This window comes from Pararge aegeria, chromosome 4 (genome assembly GCF_905163445.1).
Source record: "Pararge aegeria chromosome 4, ilParAegt1.1, whole genome shotgun sequence".
Classification (NCBI taxonomy): Eukaryota; Metazoa; Arthropoda; class Insecta; order Lepidoptera; family Nymphalidae; genus Pararge; species Pararge aegeria.
Genome location: NC_053183.1, coordinates 10,529,291 through 10,551,850, shown reverse-complemented (window position 1 = coordinate 10,551,850; position 22,560 = coordinate 10,529,291). Strand labels below are relative to the sequence as shown.

General features: G+C 35.7%; 2 protein-coding genes across 3 annotated transcripts; one reads left to right on the top strand and one right to left on the bottom strand.

The window, feature by feature from the left end:
- The first annotated feature begins 1,461 nt into the window (after nt 1–1,461).
- Nucleotides 1,462–18,100, top strand: LOC120637646 (cryptochrome-1-like). Of its 2 annotated transcripts, none has more exons than XM_039909559.1 (10): nt 1,462–1,899; nt 4,487–4,757; nt 6,320–6,571; nt 7,192–7,376; nt 9,444–9,615; nt 10,244–10,469; nt 11,356–11,496; nt 13,368–13,519; nt 15,623–15,822; nt 17,424–18,100. In XM_039909559.1, exons 1-10 carry the CDS (start codon nt 1,863–1,865, stop codon nt 18,047–18,049), a joined length of 2,262 nt encoding a protein of 753 aa, XP_039765493.1. In that variant the 5' UTR covers nt 1,462–1,862; the 3' UTR covers nt 18,050–18,100. The 2 variants fall into 2 exon arrangements, with proteins under 2 accessions (XP_039765493.1, XP_039765494.1); XM_039909560.1 differs by lacking the exon at nt 1,462–1,899 and adding an exon at nt 3,396–3,511.
- Nucleotides 18,091–21,581, bottom strand: LOC120637647 (U7 snRNA-associated Sm-like protein LSm10). Its single transcript, XM_039909562.1, has 4 exons — nt 21,438–21,581; nt 20,222–20,403; nt 19,364–19,481; nt 18,091–18,368 (listed from the first exon to the last, which is right to left on the bottom strand). Exons 2-4 carry the CDS (start codon nt 20,362–20,364, stop codon nt 18,228–18,230), a joined length of 402 nt encoding a protein of 133 aa, XP_039765496.1. The 5' UTR covers nt 20,365–20,403; nt 21,438–21,581; the 3' UTR covers nt 18,091–18,227.
- Between the last annotated feature and the right edge of the window lie 979 nt (nt 21,582–22,560).

Sequence of the window (22,560 nt, the reverse complement as noted above, 5' to 3'; positions counted from 1 at the left end):
TCAAAAAACAAAATCAAACGCAGACGAAGTCGCAGGCAACAGCTAGTATATATATAAATTGCATACAACGTGTATATGAAAACTGAAATAAATCTTCATTGGCTTTAGATAATTCTCAGAGACAGTACATAATGTACCCACAAACGAGACTTAATCATGTTCACCAAGCGGCGTTTATTCAATCGTCTCTCTGTAATCATCAGGGTGAAAATCGGAAGTGATCACCATTTAGTTAGAGGCACATTGAATATCAACGTAAAGCTGAAAAGGGTCAGACTGGTAAACTCCGGCCTACTCGTGCTAATATCCTAAACCCCGAGAGTTTTCAACCGGCACTGCAAAACCGACCGATCCTTTGGACGATTTAAACAACAGGCTTGTGGAAACTGTCCATGCGGTTGGGTCCAAGTTCTTTAAGGCCTATCGTACAAATAGAACCAAAAAGTTCTCAGCCCATAAGACATTAGAAAAAGAAGTGGACAGACGACATCAAACGAGTCGCTGGGAGCTGCTAGAAACGAGCGGCCCTGAACCGTGGATTTTGGAACTCCCTTTAATTAAAAAGACCTATGTCCAGCAGTGGACTTCAATTGGTTGGAGTGATGATGATGATGATGAATGACTTTTTGGCACTTCACAGATTACTATCAAGGCGCATCTAGTACTTGTATATTACCTAAGTATTCATGAATCCATGCTACTTTCAACGTGACTTCTGAGTGTTATACGTGTTTAATATTATATGCTACGGACCAAGTCCTGTGCTGGCAAATCTTGGGGCGTGGCAATGTAAAAACAAAGAGCCTCTGGGTAGAATTCCCAAATAATGTGTATTCGTAAAAACCCTAAATCAATAATTAAAATACATGAAACTAAAATTTAGGATTTTCTTGATATAATATGTCCCTAGTACTAGCTAATTCTCCGCGGTTTTACCCGCGTTAATTAATTTTGGGTATCTCGGGTACCGTACTCATAAAAGTGAACTCTCCTACCGCAATTTAATTAAATTTAAATTTTTATCACCATAACTAATAAATAAATATGTAATCCAGTTAACAGCCCAGCCTTGAAAATGACTTTTTCTTTTTGTTAGGATTAAATTCCTAATATTGAGTACTTTTTGCAAAACAACCTTTTAATTTATTTTTAAAATAAAATGCATTTTTGTGGCTTATTTATAATAGAAAGAAAATAACACATACAATTTTTTTTTTGAAAATACAAAAGAAATGGTTATTTAGTGCCAATGAACTGAAGTGCGTTACCATATAAACTTCAAATTTCAAAAACCAGTTATTTTTAACATTGCGCACCCTGCGGACTTGGTCAGTAACATAATATAGCTCGGTGAGAAGTATGTAGGTACAGCGGTCACGTTGCAAGCGGCGTGTATTATCAGGTAGTATGTCTGTCTCCTTCTCTCTGTATGTCGCCACAGTCGCGCAGTGCGCCTGGGTCAACTGTACTATTGTAGCCTTTGGCTGAGTGCGGTCGAGAGTTCAGATTCGACTGAACTGCGAAACTTCATTGATCAGTCAGCACTCGCCAGTGTTTTTGCGTTTGTTGATATTCGCGGAAGATCGCGCATTGTTTAATTAAAAATTTACTAAAATCGATTGATACTTTAAATAATAATTATAAGTGAGAAGTGTTTAAAAACAATTACGGTGAAGTAGTTTAGTGACGAATCAATGATAAGACTTATATTTTATACTGTTGTTGATACCTAACTTATTTTCTAAACATAGTTCTTCCTCCTACAATAATACCTATAACAAGTAATAGTGGTAGACAGTTATTCGAATACTTGGTTTTTTGATAATGGACTCATTACGCCTGATTTTGATTGTGTTGTTCAAATGACTGCAATTATAATTACTGCTGCTGAGTTACAAGGTAACATTTTTACTCATAAATTATTTTCATATTTTTATAAAAAATTTATAAAAGTAGTAGTTAGGTAGGATGTCGGTTTTATAATATGCATTCAAAAACTATGATAATGAATATACTCAAAATTCAGAAAACATCCCTATCCCTACTAATATTATAAATGTCAATGTAAGTTTGTTTGTTACGCTTTCACACAAAAACTACTTAACCGATCCTCATGAAACTTTGTAAACATATTCTTGGAAGTGTTAGAAGTAATATAGGATACTTTTTACCCCGACATTAAGCTCGGTTCCTTTGGGAGAGCGGATGAAAGTGTTTGACGATTTTACACCATAACTCCGACAAATTATACCCGATTTAAATAATTATTATTGTACTATAGAGGTTATAGGTATGTGTTTAATTTTACCCAAACTTTGTGAAGATCTGATGAATGTGGTTGGAGATAGAGGACAGAACTCCTCAGCGGACAGCAGCAAACCCCCTCATTTAAGGCTTACCGAAATTTAGCGATACTGAATATTTTAAATTTTTTTAGAACTAAAGCTAAATTGAATGCCTCATCACAAAACAAAATCAAACGCAGACGAAGTCGCGGGCAACAGCTATAGTCGTAAAAATGCAATAGGCCCGTTTTGACATTTGTCATCGCGACGTAACTAGTTATGGAACCATAAGACTCTGTACTCGATACTCACGATAAATCAATTCAAGTTTGTTTTACTTTACTTTGACTTTACTTTACTTGATTGATATTATTATATATTGTAAAGTGTTCGTTCGTTCAAAGTATTCCTTTAACTTCACAACCAATACGTCGAACGAGTCAAATCACTATGTTTAAATTAATGTCCAAAATAGAATAGCCATAATTAACGTAATAGTAAACAATATATCTCAAACTTAAACGAGCGCACAGTCAACTTTACAAGATGAGGAACGAAAAACTGCGCAGTGCGCGCGGGGACGTTTCAGTAATGTGCCGCTTGGTCAGATACATCAACTCAGACTCATTATTTAGAACCCATTTTGAGAACTAAGTTCATTATTTGCAGTAAAGATAACTACACAATATTTAATTTCGATATTCAGTAAAAAAATGGTTACAGCTCTAGTATAAAAAAAAAGAATGAGAACGTAACTGTTTTCGGAACGTTTCGCAAGAATTATAAATTGCATGCTACTATAAAGTAAGCGCAAAAAGAATACTCGCGATATATTCTTTCATATTATTTAACGTCCCAAAAAAATTTACGTATTTTTTAAAACACTGTATGTAATTGATTTTTATTTTATTGTTTCTTTCAGTTTCGTTCCAAGTTACATTCTATGGTCTTGCACAAATGTCAAAACGGGCCTATTACATTATTACGACTATAGTAATATTTAATTTCATTCATAGGCATTTCGTAAGAAAATGTTTTAAATGCAAATTTAGATTACAAGACAGTTTATAATGTGTATTTTTTTTTAAATATTTTAGGTGAAATACCAATAGATCTACCTGAAATAACACTATACTTACTTTCAATAAAAAGAAGTTTTGAAGTCTATTTAGTGTCTAAAAAGGAGGGATTCTAAGCTTTAAAACCAACATGTTACTAAGATGTTGGTTGGTAGGCTTTACCATCATGTTTTAGTCATTCCAACTGAACTTGCTTTCCAAGTCCCAACTCCGGAATCTTTTATACTATGCCAGTTATAGATTAATAGGATCCATCAAATATATAAGACAACAGCTTTGATATATGAGTGAAGATGACCCAACTGCAATGCAAACTTGCACACTGAGGTCTTGAGCTAGGAATTAAATGTTAAAATAAGGCTTTTAACTACCTTTTATGGGAAACTAACTGATTAGTGCATTCTATTGGAAATTTAAATTATTCTATTAAAGTTTTATTTTTTATTTTCATAGATTGAATCATAAGTTGGGCATCCTTTTGTGTTATTTTTAAAGTACTAGCCTAAAAATAGAGAATATGCACATATGTACCTACATATACCTGAAAAATATTAATTACCGTTCTTTTTGATATAAGTCACATTCAAGTATCATAAAGAACAGCATATATGTGTGAAACAAAAGCCTTATTAATTATCAGAATTTATAGATATATGAGCAATGATAGCCTAGTGAGTAAGGCTTTGACTTTCCTCTCAAGCCCAGGCACGCACCACCAATGTTTTGGAGCTATATGCGTTTTTAATTTAAGCAATTTAAATATAACTTCTTTAAACGGTAAAGGAAAGTCAGGAAAATGGTTTCCTGAGAGTTCTTCATAATGTTCTCAACGGTGTGTGAAATCTACCAGTCTGCATTTGGGCAACATGGTAGACTATGGTCTAAACCCTTCTCATTCTGAGAGGATACACATGCCCCATAGTGGGCCAGTAATGGGTTGATGATGATGATGATGATAGATTTATGTTTGTTTTATGTTTGTTTTGCAATAGCTGCATCTTTGAAAACTGGATTGCTGCAAGAAAACCTGAAATATGGTTAAATACCTAAGACAGGCAAAAGATGCCAATCATGTAGGGACAGCAATGGTATTAAATATCTTAGAGAGGCATCCATTTGTAGGACGTGATGTTGGTGGCTTAGCAATATCAGCTGCTGCGGAGAGGATGCAAGCGCCGAGCAAACGGCCGGCGGAGCCGGATTTGCCGATCTCCCCAAGCTGGTCGAGCGCACCAAAGGGAAAACATATCGTACATTGGTTTCGGAAAGGTCTACGCCTTCACGATAATCCAGCACTACGAGAAGCCCTCGTTGGGGCTACGACATTCCGATGCATCTTCATAATCGACCCCTGGTTTGCTAGCTCTTCTAATGTGGGAATCAACAAATGGAGGTTGGTACCTAAGCAATTGCTAAAAAATGATGACAAAAATAACCGATTTCGTTATACAACCTTTGTGCCAATTAGCAGAATTATTAACAGAATTAAAAATAAACAGAACCCTCATTCAGCCGTTATTGTATCCAGTGCACTGTCAATCAATCAGTAGCAAATCAAGAATGAATAGATAAGCGAAGCGCAAGAAAGGCAAGGATCTAGGGAAGCGCGCTCCCCCTTAGGCTGCATCATTACTTAACATCAGGTGTGATTGCAGTCAAGCGCATAAGATACTTAATATAACTGAAGATACGTAAATAAAAAAAATTATGTCCAAAAACCGTGAAAACGCGCTTCGCACGTCTAACTCACACCCGCGGAATTTTGCTAACTCACAAACTTTTCCCATTTTATGGGGAACATTTAGAACGTTTAGAATGCACGAGGCTTTTCTAAGTTACGTGCGTTTTAAGCAATTTAAATATTTCAACGGTGAAGGGAACCATTGTGAGGGAACCTGCAGAGTTCAACATAATGTCCGCAAAGGTGCGTGGAGTCCACCAGTTCACACTGGGCCGCGTGGTGGACGGCCTTAACCCCTTCTCATTGTGGGAGAAGATCATGGAGAGGGGAGTAATGGGTTGATATGATGACGATGTTTAGAACATTAGAGGTAAAATAATTACTATCAACTGCTAAATGGAATGAATTAACTAACCCCCTGTTCCAGAAACACTGCTAAAGTGGAGTAGTTTTTGATGCTTCAATATTAGTCGTGTACACGGTTTTTGTAGGTTCTTGATTCTGAGTGGGTGCCAAGTAAAATGTAGAAAGTTACTATGCATAGATCATATATTTCATATTCATTTTTATATAGAAGCAAGGAAAGTAACAGTAATTTTCTATATTTTACTAAGCACCTGCTTAAAAATGTAGGAAATATTTATTTCTTGCTTTTTAGTTATGTATACCATTATTTTTCCACGCATTTTAGTGGGAAGGTTTGCATATGTAAGCTATAATAGTCAAATGACAACTGCACATAACCTTCTACAAAATATCTAATCTGCTTTTCCCGAAGCTGGAGCGTTAATACTTGAAGAGTTCTCACGGAACTTCACCATTAGCTCCTTTATTGTGACGAACATAAATCACTTACCTACTCTATACCATAATCAATGCGCAACCAGTATAATACTTATTATGTTGTAGTTTAGTTCCATTTACCATAGGTGGTCTTCATAATCGGTGTCACTTGACCAAATGGTGCTTTTGGATAGCAACTAAACGTTGTGTTTTCAGCAGCCAACGTATTAAAAATACTGGAATCGCTATAGGTCCCTATAATATTTGAAGAGTTCCCTAAATTTCTCAAGGATCCCTCTAACACATCTTTTCCGTTAAAAATAGCGTTTTACTGCAGACTTCATAATTTTTTTTTATAATATGCGCAAAAAATTAATAATGGGCATTTTTTCTTTGCCCGTCTCTTGCTGAGTGCCCAGTGAGTTACTAGCGCTGAGATTACCCATTAATTTATAATGGTTGGTTGCTTCTTACTTTACCTTTCGTTTCAGGTTTCTATTACAATGTCTCGAAGATTTGGATAACAGTCTCAAGGAGTTGAATTCAAGACTTTATGTGGTACGGGGCCAGCCTGCTGACGCGCTGCCGAAGTTATTTCGCGAATGGGGTACCACAGCGCTCACTTTTGAAGAAGACCCTGAACCCTTCGGCCGTGTGCGTGACCATAACATTATAGCAAAATGTCGGGAAGTCGGTATAACTGTGACCTCACGGGTTTCTCACACTCTTTATAAATTAGACGAGTAAGTTGATCATTAATATGTTAGTTTGTTATTAAGTTGTTTAATTTGCATGCGAAATAGTCTAATAGTAATAAGCATTTCTCGGAAGTTTATGAAATCTCATATTGTGGCTATAGAATTTGAAAATGTTACGAAGAATGGCTGCTATACGAATTCAAAAGTTCTTTATTCATGTAGGCCCTTACAGGCACTTATGAAGCGTTCATAATTGACAGATCAAGCAATTGGCCCAACTGATGGTAATTTGCCGGTAATTACACCGCAACCACGTCCTCCAGACCGAATCCCAGCTATACCACCGCCGATAAACTACTGAGTTTCTTGCCGGCTCTTCTCGGTAGAATCTGCTTTCCGAACCGGTGGTAGAGTCACTACAAACATACATACTTCACGTTTCAAAAGTGCTGATAAAGTAGGCCTATTTGAAATAAAAGAATTTTAATTTTAATTTGTTACCATGCTTGCGACCGCCGTGCTTGTTTCTGACGCCAAGCAAATTCTGCTTGGCGTCAGAAACAAGCATGGCCGGTAGTAGTAGGGACTTCCCCGGACGAGCTCTGTCACAAAGAGCTTAACTACTTCTAAGTACGACACATAATAGTATATGATTTGTTTTTCAGTATTATAGATCGCAATGGTGGTAAAGCTCCATTAACATACCACCAGTTTCAAGCACTGGTAGCAAGTATGCCACCACCGCCCCTAGCGGTGGAAACCGTAACAAAACATACAATAAATGGCGCTGTCACCCCCATTTCGGAAGATCACGATCTTCGGTTTGGTGTTCCTACTCTTGAAGAATTGGGTTCGTAGCTATTAGTTTTAACCTTACTATAAAACCTTTGGTTGGGGCTCACACGTAACCAATAACCCGGACCTTGGGGTGTTAGATGTGTTGAGGTGTAGGCCGGAGCGAGATGGTGGCAAAGTTCAGCAAGGACCCAGATACACGGAGTTTAACTTGAATCCTTTGCCCAAAGTTACGGGTGAAGTCCTACACGGTTGTGATGACGAAGATGGGAGCCATCGGTACGGCAAAACAGGCGCAGGAGGCAAAGTCACGGGGACTAAAACCTGTAACCTGACGGACGGCAGCAGTACCTGTCAGTACTCCTCATAGGCGGAAGATTAGTGTCCGGAACGGCTTTAAAGTAGAATTCTCGCAGCGTAGCTAGAGGACTAGCTAAGCGGTCTGAAAAATGCGGCATGGCATGGGAACTACATTAAAATCCCAAATTATAGCTATGAAATGGTCCTTGACAAAAGGCTTCCACTTCATGAAAATCCGTGGCGATTTAAGTCCGGCATGGATAGGTGCAAGGCTACCCGAAAAGGCGAAATCCTTGTAAAATAGGTACGTTGTAATGTAGGCACAATGTTAGTACCAGGAAACCTGGAAGAACTCAAGGAATAAATTAATAGGTTGAATATAGACATATACGGGCTTTACGAAGTTCGATGGAAAGGCTGTGGTGATTTTAGAGATATATACTGGGAAATATAGGGTCTAATGGAACAGCCACTGTTCTAAACAAAAATGGGAGAATACCGCTGAAAATACAATAAATCACAGTGATAAAATAACAGCAATAAAAAAACATTCCCACCCAACCGATTTAGTGATAATTCAAATATATATATATGCCAACTGGTAGTTATAGTGATTATGAAATAGAGGACATATACTAGACTAAGTCTTGGATATAGTAAAGCAAAAGGGTAAGCTTATTATAATGGTTGACTTTAATGCAGTGCTAGGAGAAGGTGAAGAGGGTAACATAGTAGGTAAATATGGGCTGGAACAGCGAAATAAACGCGGTGATATATTAGTACAATTTAGCAAAGAAAACGATCTGCTTATATTAGATACACTTTTTGAACAACTTAGAGAAGAATACGTGAAAAATGCCAGGTGATATAGGAAAATACCAATTAGATTATATTATAGCAAAATCTAAGACTAGATATCGTATAAAAAATTGCAAAACATAGTTGATTTAAATACATATCACATCTTGTTATTATCAAAAATAGATTTAACGACAAAAATAGTAAGAAGGACTAAACAAACCAGAGATATTGATCTCAAAAATACAGTATTATTTGTAGCATTTTATTAATTAAACTATTTCTTATCACTAAATTCTTATCACAATGCTTAAATATATTGAGATCAATATTTTTAGTATTATACGGGACCGACAGTTTATCGGGCTCTCCGAGCCAAGGAGGATGACACCGCCAATTTCCTAACTCCGGGTAGGTACTGAAAATACTTAAAGCAAAAATTAATGGCCCCAGCGAACCAATTATTGGTTCGATTCGGTTTGGCTTCCGAATCCTCGTGATCAGTACTTGATCATGCTAACCACTAGACCAGCGACGCAGTATATAAGTCTTATCATGTAGAGCTAATTTAATTAGAATTAATTAAGTAATTGATAAACAACACGTGTTGTAAATTAATTAAAAACTTTGAATAACAAACAAATTACAAAAACCTTATAAATTTCTATTTAGCAGCACAATTGCAAATTTTTCCCTTTGTTGCCTTTTAAACAAGGTAACGTGCCTAAACACGCGTTTTGAATAAAAAGGGTTTGGGTTGCTTTACGAGAGTTATTTTCAGAGTTTGCTCATACTATGTTGAAATTCTTACTTTGATGTTAAGATATTTTGTTTCGACATCTTCAACTGGTACCGCTTTATTTACGGTCGATTTCAGAAAGAATTTTCAGCATTTGACAATTTTCTTCGTAACCCTCTCCAAATATCGATATCGGAAATTACTATTAGCGTGACAAAGATTGCAATTTTTGTAAATACAGTATTTTATCACAGAAAGATTTATTTGTAAGCACTTCTTTTTTAGGTTTCGAGACAGAGGATTTGAAGCCTCCCCTATGGATTGGTGGTGAAACAGAAGGGTTAACAAGGCTTGAACGCCATTTGGAACGAAAAGCCTGGGTTGCTACGTTTGGGCCACCTAAAATGACACCTCAATCTCTCTTAGCGAGCGAAACAGGACTCTCGCCTTATTTAAGGTTAGTTAATAATGAATTTGACAATTACTGTAGGACCGCGACGATATTTAAGAGTGTATCCTAATGGCACAGATTGCGTAAGTTTATCTCGATGACAAAGAACATTAAACCTGCCTTTCATATATTTTTATAGATTAGGTATTTCAATAAAAGTGTTTATGTCAGTAATATTTTTTAAAAAATACCATTGTACACACCTTATATGCCAAATAACTATTAATAGTTGCGTAAATATTGGAGCAGTACCAAATAACATTTTCTAATCTAATAATGTATTTTAGGAATCAAACACAATCCTATAAAAGTTTCTTCTTTAGATAGTTTATCCAAATCGATCATTCTCAAAGTATACCAAGTAGGTTTTTAGTCTTTGACAACTTAAAACTTGCTGAAATTACATTTTGATGGTAAGATGAAAGTGGGCTGAATTGCAAGAAAAAAGCATTTGAAACCCATTTCTCGAATCGTTTGATGTATACTACACTAGGAGCGGTTATAGTGTGTAGGTAAGACTTTAGCTCAGGGTAGGAATTTGCGCATATACGAATTGCTCGCCTGTTTCCAGCTTATTTCAACCTGCAATATATAGGCAAATTTATTTTTACAATAATTGCCACACTACTTCTAGGTTCGGCTGTTTATCCACCAGGCGTTTCTATTATGAATTGACGGAGCTATACAAAAGAGTGAAACATGAACGACCGCCATTATCGTTACACGGACAAATACTTTGGAGGGAATTCTTTTATTGCGCCGCAACTCGGAACCCTAATTTCGATCGAATGCAGGGCAATCCAATATGCGTTCAGATTCCTTGGGAGTGTAATCAGGATGCTCTTGCGAAATGGGCCAATGTAAGTATTTCTAGCGTTAATTTGTCTTATGTAAGGAAATTAAAAAAAAATGTAGTGATCGCAACTCATGACAATAATGATCGTGGGCACACACCTCATCTCTCAAAAAATATTGAAGATAATTACCCACCACGCTTTTCTAATGTGAGTTGGTGCACGTTTATTATCACGTGTCCTGGTCGAGCGTGCTCTCGAGGCACGGGGGTGGACACCCCTAATTCCAAACTAATTATGAGAATTTCTCAACAGAATAACTCCACCAAACAGGTATTGAAAATGCCAATCATTTAAGCAAGAGCAAGGTTTAAGAAGTCTTATAAAAAGCATTCACAAAGTTTTTTTCCCCTTACAATTGCGCCTTTGTTTTCAGTTCCCTTTGTGACGCCTCCCAACCCTTCGACTGGGGCGGGGGAAATTAAAAGTACCTACCTTCTTTAAAAGTCACTATACAAGGTTTCGCATTTACTGTTACTGTTTATGAAAAAACAAGGCTAAGTGGCTGTTTAACATAAGTTAAATGTCATTAAGAAATGCGTCGAAAGAGTAGAATTATTATTATAAGCACACAGCAATATTCAAACGTTAAGGTATTCTCTTCCCAACTTTGCTTTAAATAAAATAAAAAAAAAAAAAAAAAAAAAAATAGCACACAAATAAATTTAATAAAGCCTACCTAAATTATTTTATATTTTTCTTTGTGTTATTATGTGTGACGATTCTGTTATACACAATTCTCTAAATGTAACTAAATTGACAAGTCAAAAAGAAGTTCGGAATACGCACTAATATCTGTATCTGGTTATGGCTTTTGACTAATTAGGAACTTTTCCGATTAGTGGCACTTTATTTAGTCGTTGCCTGTCCCATAACTGATTAAATGTTTCAGGGCCAATCTGGTTTTCCTTGGATTGATGCGATTATGATTCAGCTGAAGGAAGAAGGCTGGATTCACCATTTGGCACGGCACGCCGTCGCGTGCTTCCTTACAAGAGGCAATCTCTGGATATCATGGGAAGAGGGCATGAAGGCAAGTATTTGATCCTTTGCTTTGTCTCAAATATAGGTATACCCATATCAACAACCAGGATTTATCAACAGTGCATATTGTTTGAGTAGGCTTATGACGCAACACGCCGTACCGCCAGCGATATTTTGATCTCATAGACAGAGGGCATGAAGCTAGTTATTAATACTTTACTTTCTCTTTCTACATCAATTTCACCAAGTAGTTTGAATGTATTTTTTTATTCCACTACAAGTTAGCCCTTGACTGCAATCTTACCTGTTGGAAAATAATGATGCAGTCTAAGATGGTAGCGGGATAACCAGTAAGGTGTAATCACTTGCTTAAACAGCAAAGGAAAACACCTTGAGTTAACCTAAAACTCACCCTTCCTCCGCGTAGAAATAAATTCCATCCTCATCATCTGGACGCCTGGTAGTTATCTGATATTTGCAATACCAAATCATTTCTACCGCGCACTTGCATATTGTGGAACAATCTCCCATCTGATGTGTTTTCTCCAAAATACAATAGGGTATTTCAAGGTCGGATAAACAATCTCCTTAAAAGCCGGAAACACATCGGTGACTCCTGCAGCAGATATGTATGGGTGGTGATGATCACTTAACTCTCGTTTGCACGCTATAAATAGAAAAAAGTGTGTGTACTTATGTCTGCAAAAAGTCACCTGGAGGACGATGAATTCCCTTCTCACTCGGTAACTAAGTGATCGCGCATTTCGTAACATCGTATAATTTCACTCCCATAATTTTTTCCTAACGCCGCTAAGGAAGTATAACTTCAAAAAAAAGCTGACTGAAAGCTGTGATGTTCTCAAAGGCGTGTGAAGTCTACCGCACTGCACTTGGCCAGCGTGGGTTGCATGAGAATGGTTTAGGCCGTAGTCCCTTTCCTTCCCTTAGCCCAACCCTTCTCATCCAGTGAGCACAATCGTGATCTGTAGTGTGACGGTAATGGCTGGATAAATCATTATCAACCCATTATTATTGACTAGTTATTGCACGCTACTTCGTCTGCCATATGTTTTGTTTTTTGATGTGGCATTCAATTTAGTTGTAGTTCTAAAAAATATTAAAGTATTCAGTATCGCTAAGCCTTAAATGAGGGGTTAGCTGCTGTCCGCTGAGGAGTTCTGTCCTCTATCTCCAACCACATTCATCAGATCTACACAAAGTTTGGGCAAAATTAAAAACATTTATAACCTCTATAGCACAAAAATAATTAATAATTATTTCATTCGGTTATAATTTGTCGGAGTTATGGTGTAAAATCGTCAAACACTTTCATCTCCTCTCCCAAAGGAACCGAGCTTAACACTTCCATGAATATGAGTACAAAGTTTCATGAGGATCGGTTTAGTAGTTTTTGCGTAAAAGTGTAACAAACAAACTTACATTGACGTTTATAATATTAGTAGGGATTATCTGATAGAAGTAAAAATAAACTTGTAGTGCAGTTTACTAGGCTGCATAAAATTAGTAATTCATTTAAGGGTAATTGTATATCTTTTTATAACAAATTACCAGATGAAATCCTTGAGATGTCTCTCAATAAGATCAAAGTTTATATAAAACGTAAGCTTATATAAAAATCCTATTGTAATATTAATTAAACCAGGGCGCGTTTGGAACCCTCCTAGCTTTAGTTTTAAGTTACCGATGCAGTTATCACCATCACTAACAATAGTGTAACATGTTAAATGTATGAACGCTTCATAAGTGCCTGTAATAAGGTCTACATGAATAAAACATTTTTGAATTTGAATTTGAATTATCATCCGATAGTGCTACAATGCGTTTTAAATGCTCACCAAAATAATGCTTCGAGTAATGCGTGCTTTGCTAAGTCATCGAACTGCTATAAATGTTATGCAGGTGTTTGATGAACTCCTGCTGGACGCAGACTGGTCCGTAAATGCGGGCATGTGGATGTGGCTGTCGTGCTCTTCATTCTTCCAGCAGTTCATTCACTGTTACTGCCCCGTGCGTTTCGGCCGCAAAACGGACCCAAACGGCGACTTTATTAGGTATGTACATTCTATTCTTATGATTATTTATTATTTACTAGCTTCTGCCCGCGACTTCGTCTGCGTTTGATTTTGTTTTTTAATGTGGCATTAAATTTAATTGTAGTTCTAAAAAAACTTAGTATTCAGTATCCTAAGCCCCTCAAGGTTTGCTGCTATCCGCTGAGGAGTTCTGTCCTCTAACTCCAACCACAGTTTGGGCAAAATTAAACACCTATAACCTATATAGTACAAAATAATTATTTAAATCGGTTATAACTTGTCTGAGTTTGGTGTAAAATTGTCAAACACTCATCCCCTCTCCCAAAGGAACCGAGCTTAGTGTCGGAATGAAAAGTATCCTATATTACTTCTAACACTTCCAAGAATGAAGTGCAGTGGCGTCTATATAGAAATCTCCATGAAGAAAATCTCCAGTACGAGTTACGAGTACGAGTAAATACTTAAGGGTCGAATTTTAATAACTCTTACAATGTCCATCCTTAAGTTTTTTTATAACTCGTACTGGAGATTTTCTTGATTTGATATAATCTGCATGCCTCTGATGTGGTGGTAACCCCCATTGCCAAGAACTTTAATCCGTCCGTCCCAGTTATTGTCCTTAACTGGTGATAATAGTAGTTACAGCCCACCAGCCCGCATTGCAGCAGCGTGGTTGGTCTGTGCTCTACAACCCTCGCACCGTTGAAAGAGGCCAGTTCCGTTACCGTTAACAGGCTAAGGGTAGTGGTAAGTCGAATGAGTGCCAAATCGGTTGTGTCATCATCATCAACCAATCGACGTCCACTGCTGGACATAGGCCTTTTGTGGGGAGTTCCCCAATACACGTTCCCGGGCCGCTTGCCTCCAGCGGCTCCCAGCTACTCGCCTGATGTCATCTGTCCACCTCCTTGGGGGCCGACCTACGCTGCTTTTACCGGTGCGGGGTCGGTTGTGTAAAAAACCCTAAATGATATTGCCAAGTCTTAAAGTAATTCTATTCCTTTTCACAATGTTGCCCCTATTTTTAGGCCACCTCCCTGGCGCAGCGGTAAGCGCTGCGGTCTTATAAGTGGAGGTCCCGGACTCCATCCCCGACAGGGCCTATTTGAAATTTATAATTTCTGCATTTTCTCTGGTCTGGTCCCGTAGCAGGCTTTGGCCGTGGCTAGATAACCACCCTACCGCCGGGCGTTTAGCGCTCCGGTACCATGTCGCGTTGAAACGCGCGCCTTACAGGTTAATCCGTTACCATTTTAGACTGCATCATTACTTACCTCCAGGTAAGATTGCAGTCAAGAGCTAACTAAAACAAACCTTTAAATTTGTCAAGATTAGTTAACTACAGAATCGGCACTATTAGCAACATCCCACTCTATGACTTGCGTGTACTGTCTGATTACATTTTACACTAAATATCATCTACCAACTTGACAACAAACCTGCTATCTGCTCGCCAACCTGCGTTGGTGCAGCATGGTTGGTCCATGCTCTATATCTGTCGCTTCTAAGATAAGCCCGTAGGATAAGTTCGTAGGAAAAAATTATAGTTCCATTACAATGAACATTAAGTTTAGTTTGCTATACTCCGAGAAAAGAAGGTGAATCTGTACTGAGCAATTCATAATTTCTGCAATCTTTATACACCATACTAAATCGATCCTACGCAGTGTAATCTACGCACTTTTTGCTCCAAGCATGCACGGAGAATCTTCACGAGATTTGTATAATTGTAAGTTTGGCAAGGCACCGTAAGGATCTGCATCCCTACGTGGTCGATATACCGCGGACGCGTACGAATTGCTGCATCTTCGTTTCTGTTACGCACCGCTAGGATCTGGAATGCCCTTCCAGCTTCCATTTTCCCCACAATATGAGTACCTTCAAATCAAAGTGAATAGGCATCTTCTAGGCAAGCGCGCTCCACCTTAGGCTGCATCATCGCCTACCATCAGGTGTGATTACAGTCAATAGCTCGTCTATAAACATTAAAAAAAACTTTCACCTGCTTTTGCGGAGTACCTATAGCAAATTAAGCATAATGTTCATTGTATATCATGGAATTCCGCAAATTAACGACTGCTTCTATCCAATATATAATAGTTCCCTCTTTTTTTTTTTAAGGAAATATCTTCCAGTCCTGAAGGGTATGCCCACACAATACATCCACGAGCCGTGGCTGGCGCCAGAGGATGTGCAAGCTACAGCAAACTGTATTGTGGGCCGCGACTACCCTCTACCAATCATCGACCACCACAAGGCTTCAAAGACCAATGTTAAGCGCATGAAACAAGTATATACGCAGCTCGCTAAATATATGCCAGGTATTTATTACTAGCTGTTGCCGCGTTCTAGTTTATCAGCGTATATTCATGTTTCCCACTCCAAGCAACAAAAACATAAAAAAAATACAGTTAAATTTAGGTCCATAAGGCATCTAATTCTATAACAAAATTTTGCAATATGAAAATAGTATTTTAAGTGACCGTAGTAACTTTACATGACGATGTGAACAAATGTGTCGCCTAAGCAGTAAAATGGTTTGAGGCTAACCATGTTGCTTTTAACGGAAGAATAAAAACTAAGTGTATTAAATTCACGTAAACGAATTCTAAACAAGTAAACCATTGTAAAACTAGGACCTAATGAGGAATTAGACTTTGTGGATACGACAATCTTTCTACTTTAGGAACTACTTTTATCTTTCTAGGAATAACGTTCGATGAAACTTCAATGACCATTCACATATAATTAATTTCAGCATACGCGGTCAAAAATATTCGTCATATGACAAATATAGCAACTGCTGGGCTTGTGTATTTTAGCAGCTTTCACACACTGACCTCTATTATACTAAAGAACGATAATAGAGGTCGGTGCTTTCACAGCATTATATTTAAGGGAATGTTGGTGATATTGGTTCTAGTTTCGTAATGCAGTCTTAGGGCTTTTCGTGCAATATATAAAATGGGCCAAAGTAGTCATTAAGGTATAAATTTAAAGATGTTAAAATAATGCTGGTTCATAGCTGACTATGCAAATTAAAAATACTTAAATATCAGTAAAAATATTTTACCAAAATTAAAAAAGAAAACTCGTTCGTTCAAAAAAATTTTGTTGTACAACTAAAAAGCCGAAATAAATATTTTCTGCAACATTTGGTGCCAAGTTAAATGTTTAAAATTACTAAGTATTGATCATATATACTCCCTGTATTCCCTTTTATGTACTCGTTAGGAGAAGTAAGTGCCAGTAATTTTCTGCATTTTACTTGGCACCAACTTCAAAATGTTGTAGAAAATATGTATTTCTTGCTTTTCAATTGTATAACAAAGTCCTGTGTTGATGTAAAAAAAATGATTACGCTTTTAGTGAATAGATTTGAAACTATCAAAGCCATATGTCACGTGCTCATAATCTTTTACAAAATGTTAACAGTATAAATATTAGAAGTAAAAATAATCTCGTACAATTTACGTTTATATAAAACGTAAGCTTATAGAAAAATCCTATTCTAATACTAAGAATTACGTTAACTATAAAATTGAGTTAAAATCTAAATAATTATGAACTGTCCGATGGTTATAACAAAAAAAATACCTGGCTAAGTCTGTTGTGGGTTCCTTTTAGACCAGGGCGCGTTTGGAACCCTCATAGCTTTAGGTTAAGTTGGCGAACGTAGTTATCACCATCACCTCACAATTATGTAAACATATAATGTATGAACGGCTCTTGCCTGCGACAGGCCTTCATGAATGTATTTTTGAATTTGAATTTATCAATACTATGATAAGTATTTGTTGATTTACTCCTGGACCAATCTTGAAAAAAATTGTTTCCTTTGAAATTTATTTATTTAACAGTGATCGCAAGCGTATGCAGTAGACATGGCTAGTTATAATTATATCGGAATATTTTGTTGCAGTGTCATTGAATATGCAGATGGTGCCGCGGCCAAATGTTATCCAGTCCCCACCAAGTCCCACATCGATAATTCTGAATATAAATCAATCAAACTATTTATGCAGTGAAACCCCTGAACCAGAATCGCCACTGGCAACAACAGAATTCAAAGAAGAGTATATTTTCCTCAAACCTACCTACAATCAAGTTGTTATTGTACATCAAGTTCATAAACAGGTGTTACAGTGCCAGCCATCTGCAGAAGTTACCGAAATTATTACCAATATACAAAACTCATTGAAGTCAAAAAATTATGACTTCAAAAAACTAGCAATCAGCAATTCAACTTCAAATGAACAAGATACATTATTAAATGAAACAAATGATGTTTGTGGACATATTGATAATTTCGACGAACACAGTACATCTGAATCAAAATTATGTTTTGATGACAATGTTGTTACAGAGAACAAACAAGTAGATGAACAAAACTCTTCACCTACTGAACATGCGAAAGATTGCCATACAACGAATAGAAATGAGCTACAAAATGAACCAGCAGAACAAAACACCATAAATACAGATAATATTGATATCAAAAAAGACACCACTCCGGTCGATGATAAAACATCAGATGAGAAATGTTGATGAAATGAAAACATATTAATTAAATGATAATGAAATGGTTCTGCTTGAAATTTATATTCATTACAAGATTTAATCGTAAATAGACTTAGTTTACTATTATACACGAGTTTGTGAAGCAATCCTTCTAATCCTTAACTACACAAAAACTGCAGTCACAGCTAATGTCTATTAGCATTATTTATTTGTCTAACTCTGCTACAGTCTTCATATGCTGTTGAAGTGCTTTAGTTGCTTTTCTTGATTTTAAAGCTGGTTTCTGACCAGCTGCTTTCCCTTTGTTTCTTTTGAATTCATTATTGATATTTCCTAAGATGGACATCTGAACAAAAGAAATGGAATTGTATGCACAGAGAAACTTAAATGTAAATGTTACTATGTGTTCAAAAAACATTTTCATCAAAAAATTCCAATTAGATCTCATTATTTTAATAAATGTGATTGCAACCTAAGCTATATTTGGTGTTTTATTTTATATTTACCACTTTCTCATCACACTTGCTTGTAATGCGGACCTAATTACCTATAACTATATATATATAGACTATTATTAAGGCTCATAATCTAAGATGTTAAAAAAGTATAGTTTTATTTAACATTAACGCACTTTTTTTTTTGTATACAACGTGTAACGAAATTACTAAATACTTTTAAGTATATTTCATAAGGAATCAGCCTGTAAAAATAATAAATCAAAGGAAGCATATTTATTTTTCCATAAAAATTTATTCAAAAGATTCTGAGTGTTTACTTATGACAACCCTATTGAAATCAAAAGACCGACACGTGCATAGTACCAACGCTACGCGACACATACCTTTTTACTTTTGCATGTGATTTTAAGGCTGTATCTGATTTCTTTCAGTAAAAACTGTGGCAATGGTTTACTCTAAAGCTATTAGCGTTTTAGTCAGATACAATCTCAGAAACAGTTAACAATGTATCTCTAAAGCCTCTGGACAATTACTCCGGTTTTCATTTACACGTTATATATTATGATGTCCTGATAAGTTAAGTTTGTACCACACTGCAAGCTATATGTATAAAGACGGACCATTTTTAATATAACTGGGTGATACAGATTCTTTAGTTAATATCAACAAAGAGTTTTTGATGTTGCTAAAATGAGTATGCATTTTCATAAATGAATAATTATATTTCCTCACAAGTGTGATGAAAAACGTCGTATGTAATGTCCCATATTTATCGCGCTCGCTTCTAGCTTGCGTGCTTAATGTAGCCTCAAGTGTAAATTTTAATTTACCACACATTAAGTACTATAATAGGACTAAAAGTTTTGTTTCAAAAAATCCTTACCGCCTCTGGTATGTGAACATATCTAATATTCCGAGCTTGTATAAAAAGATTGTCAAAAAAATATTCATTTTGTTGTGTGTCACAAAACACAGCATTACTAAATGAAAGATTCATATAGCTGTAAAGCAAAATTCACAATAGTCAATTAAATTATAGAAGTCTATTAAATTGGTATAAAAACAGGTATATATTAATTATTTATGAATTGTGGTTATTTCTTTAGCCCTTGACTTAAATCTAAAAATTCCTGTCTGTAAATGATGTTTCAATCTGATTCAGTTTCTACCTAGTTTCACACCAGAATTGCAAAATCACTAGGCAGCAAGTTTTTGTCAGTAGACTTGATAACTATCTGAGAATTATCAGACCAAAGAATATTCAGAAATTATAAATTGCCACTGCCAGGATACCATTTGTTACTTCTCACTTTTGAGGCCACAGTATTCACCACTGCAACATGTAGGTCAACATTTATATTTTTTATCAATTAAAAATGTTTAAATAATTACAAAGAACTATATTATGATAACATATACAGTATACAAATAAGTAATTTGCAAAGTTAATAGAATATCTAAATAAGTATAGTTTTAGAACTTAACAATAACACAAATAAATCATGCCTAAAAATATTTAGTTTATTTATCAACTATATTTAAGTTTAATTAATGAATTTATATGAATGTATGTTAATAATAATAACAACACAAAATTACTGTTTTTGTAGCACAAAAGCAAACAGGACAGCCTGCAATAATTGCAGATTATATTGCTTAATTTGGTGATTATATAGATTTACGAAAAAGTTTCAAATCAATTTTATTGTTTTAATAATTTAATGGTTTTGCAAAAACTTACCCATCGACTGTAACTAATTTACCACAAACATAGGAGTCATTGCGAAGGTCAACAGTAATATTCTTTTCTTGCAAAGATCGAATTAAACACAACAGTGTATTGTGGTAATAGAATCTTTCTCTACCTGACCCTTCAAAATTCATCTTTAACCAGGTTATACTTTCAGTGTAATATAATCACAACTGAAATAAATAAGTTATTTAATTCAATGTCACCATCCTCAGCCTTCTGACATATCAAAGTAATGATGATAATAAGAATAATGATTCTACATTCTGTATCAACCAATCGGTGGATCAGTACAGCCCAAAGCTACACTAGCAGCTAATTTCCGCCACAACATAAAGATTATATCAGACTGCTTCATATGCCAGGTCCAGTAAATCTCACAGTGGGCACCTTTCAATTTCAACAACACTCACAAGATATTTATGTCTGTCTACCCAATATCTTATCTCATTATATTAGAAATGAGAGAAGGATTAGAAAAGTAAGGTAATAAATTTATCTTGTAACACATCTAATGTTAGTCCAGCTGGTATTGCAGATTTTTAATGAAAATGTTAAAGTTCAAATAAATCATCTAATGATTTGTACACCTATTATAACAATACATATATTTATAATTTAAATAAAATTGCAAGATATGTACCTACTGCAGTTATGGATTTCAGGTGAAAGTGCTTTTAATTTGTGTTATTGAAATAATAAAATCTGATTATGTTCAAAAAACCATTATATTTTTGTTCTAACTATTTTGTGTAGATACACTACATAAATAAATTAAAAATTAATCTAACTTTGTTTCACTATCACCAATCTTTCATTTAATTTTGATTTTAATTCCAATTCTGCCCTAACAATTGACCATTTATTGTCAGTATTTTCTGCCCAAAAGTAGTAAGTTCCCCTTTCTTTCTGCCCACTTACAGGGATACGAAATCTGGCAGTCTTCCCATCAGAAAAGTTATTCTCAGAGTCGCTTAATTTAAACCTTCTGTCTTTTATAGGTTCTCCGAGATAGTGTATTGCACCTTTATGGGTTCGGAGTGTTTTTAGAGCATCCTTGTAATAATCGTAGTTTCTTACTCTATCCACAAGCTTAGTTTGTAAATAAAACCCAGTGGACGCAAGAACAACTCCACCCCAGGCTGCTATTTGAACGAGTGTTCGAGTTGACATTATGTTCAAAGTACTGCTGTGCGGAGGGACTTACTTTTTATCAAGTTGATTTAAATTTTTGTTGTTTGTATTTCGGACAATACACATGAAATCAAGAATTTGTAAACAGTAAATACAAGACTGTATTATGTACTACTATATACGTAAGAACCTCTCTATTTAGTATTTATTATAGTGTATAATCTATGGTAAGTCCAATGACTAAAATCATGTACCTATGTTTCACGTAGTGACAGATGACTAGTAGTAGTACCACAGACTATAATGCCCGCGTTAATTAAGAACTTAGTCGTCGGGCAATAAATATTTATACACTGCACAATCAATCTTATTCGCACCCATTGTGCTCAAGGAGCGTCATAGCGTCGTACGTAACAGAGGGCAGTTGATATCGATAACATTTATCAGCAACATACTTTTAATAAACAATTTATTTAACTTATTGTTTATTCAGTTAAAGACTTGTTGAATCCAATCTACGTAAAAGTCCCGCGCCGTAATCCCAGACACAATTTGCAAAATACTTTTCCCAGCATTTTCGCTTAAATTAATCGTCTTGTAAATAGTTACAGCAGTAATAGATATCAATATATAAATATAAATGTTAATTTATATCTTTCACGGTGAAAGTCTTTAAATATATATTTGATAATTGTATAATTTTTATTAATACATAACTATAACCTAAAATAAACTATTTAAAAACTAAATAAAATCTAAAACGTCCTCGAAACCACCGCAGCGAGGCACAGTTCCTAAGATGCTGGCAGCATTGCCCCTCTGGATGGCCAAACTAATAATTAATATAATTATTGTTATATATATAAATGATATTAGTGAAATTTCGCAATTTTTAGAAAGATAATTATAACAGACTATCTGAGTATTTTAACGATAGGGGGCAACGCGTTGCACATTAATATTCTTATGACAGTTAATGATATTTATGTCTCTACGCGACGCCTCTGTTCATAATGCGGCACTATAGTGACAGTGAGTGGTGCAAATATATAGTTAGTTATTAACAGGTCTATGGTGACTAGGTTTGTCAATTCATTGATTTCAAACAAATATGGCGTCAGATCGTGATCGAATTTGTCAAGTGATGGAAACATTGGCAAAGTAGCAATTTATGGTCGATTAAATGTACATTCTTA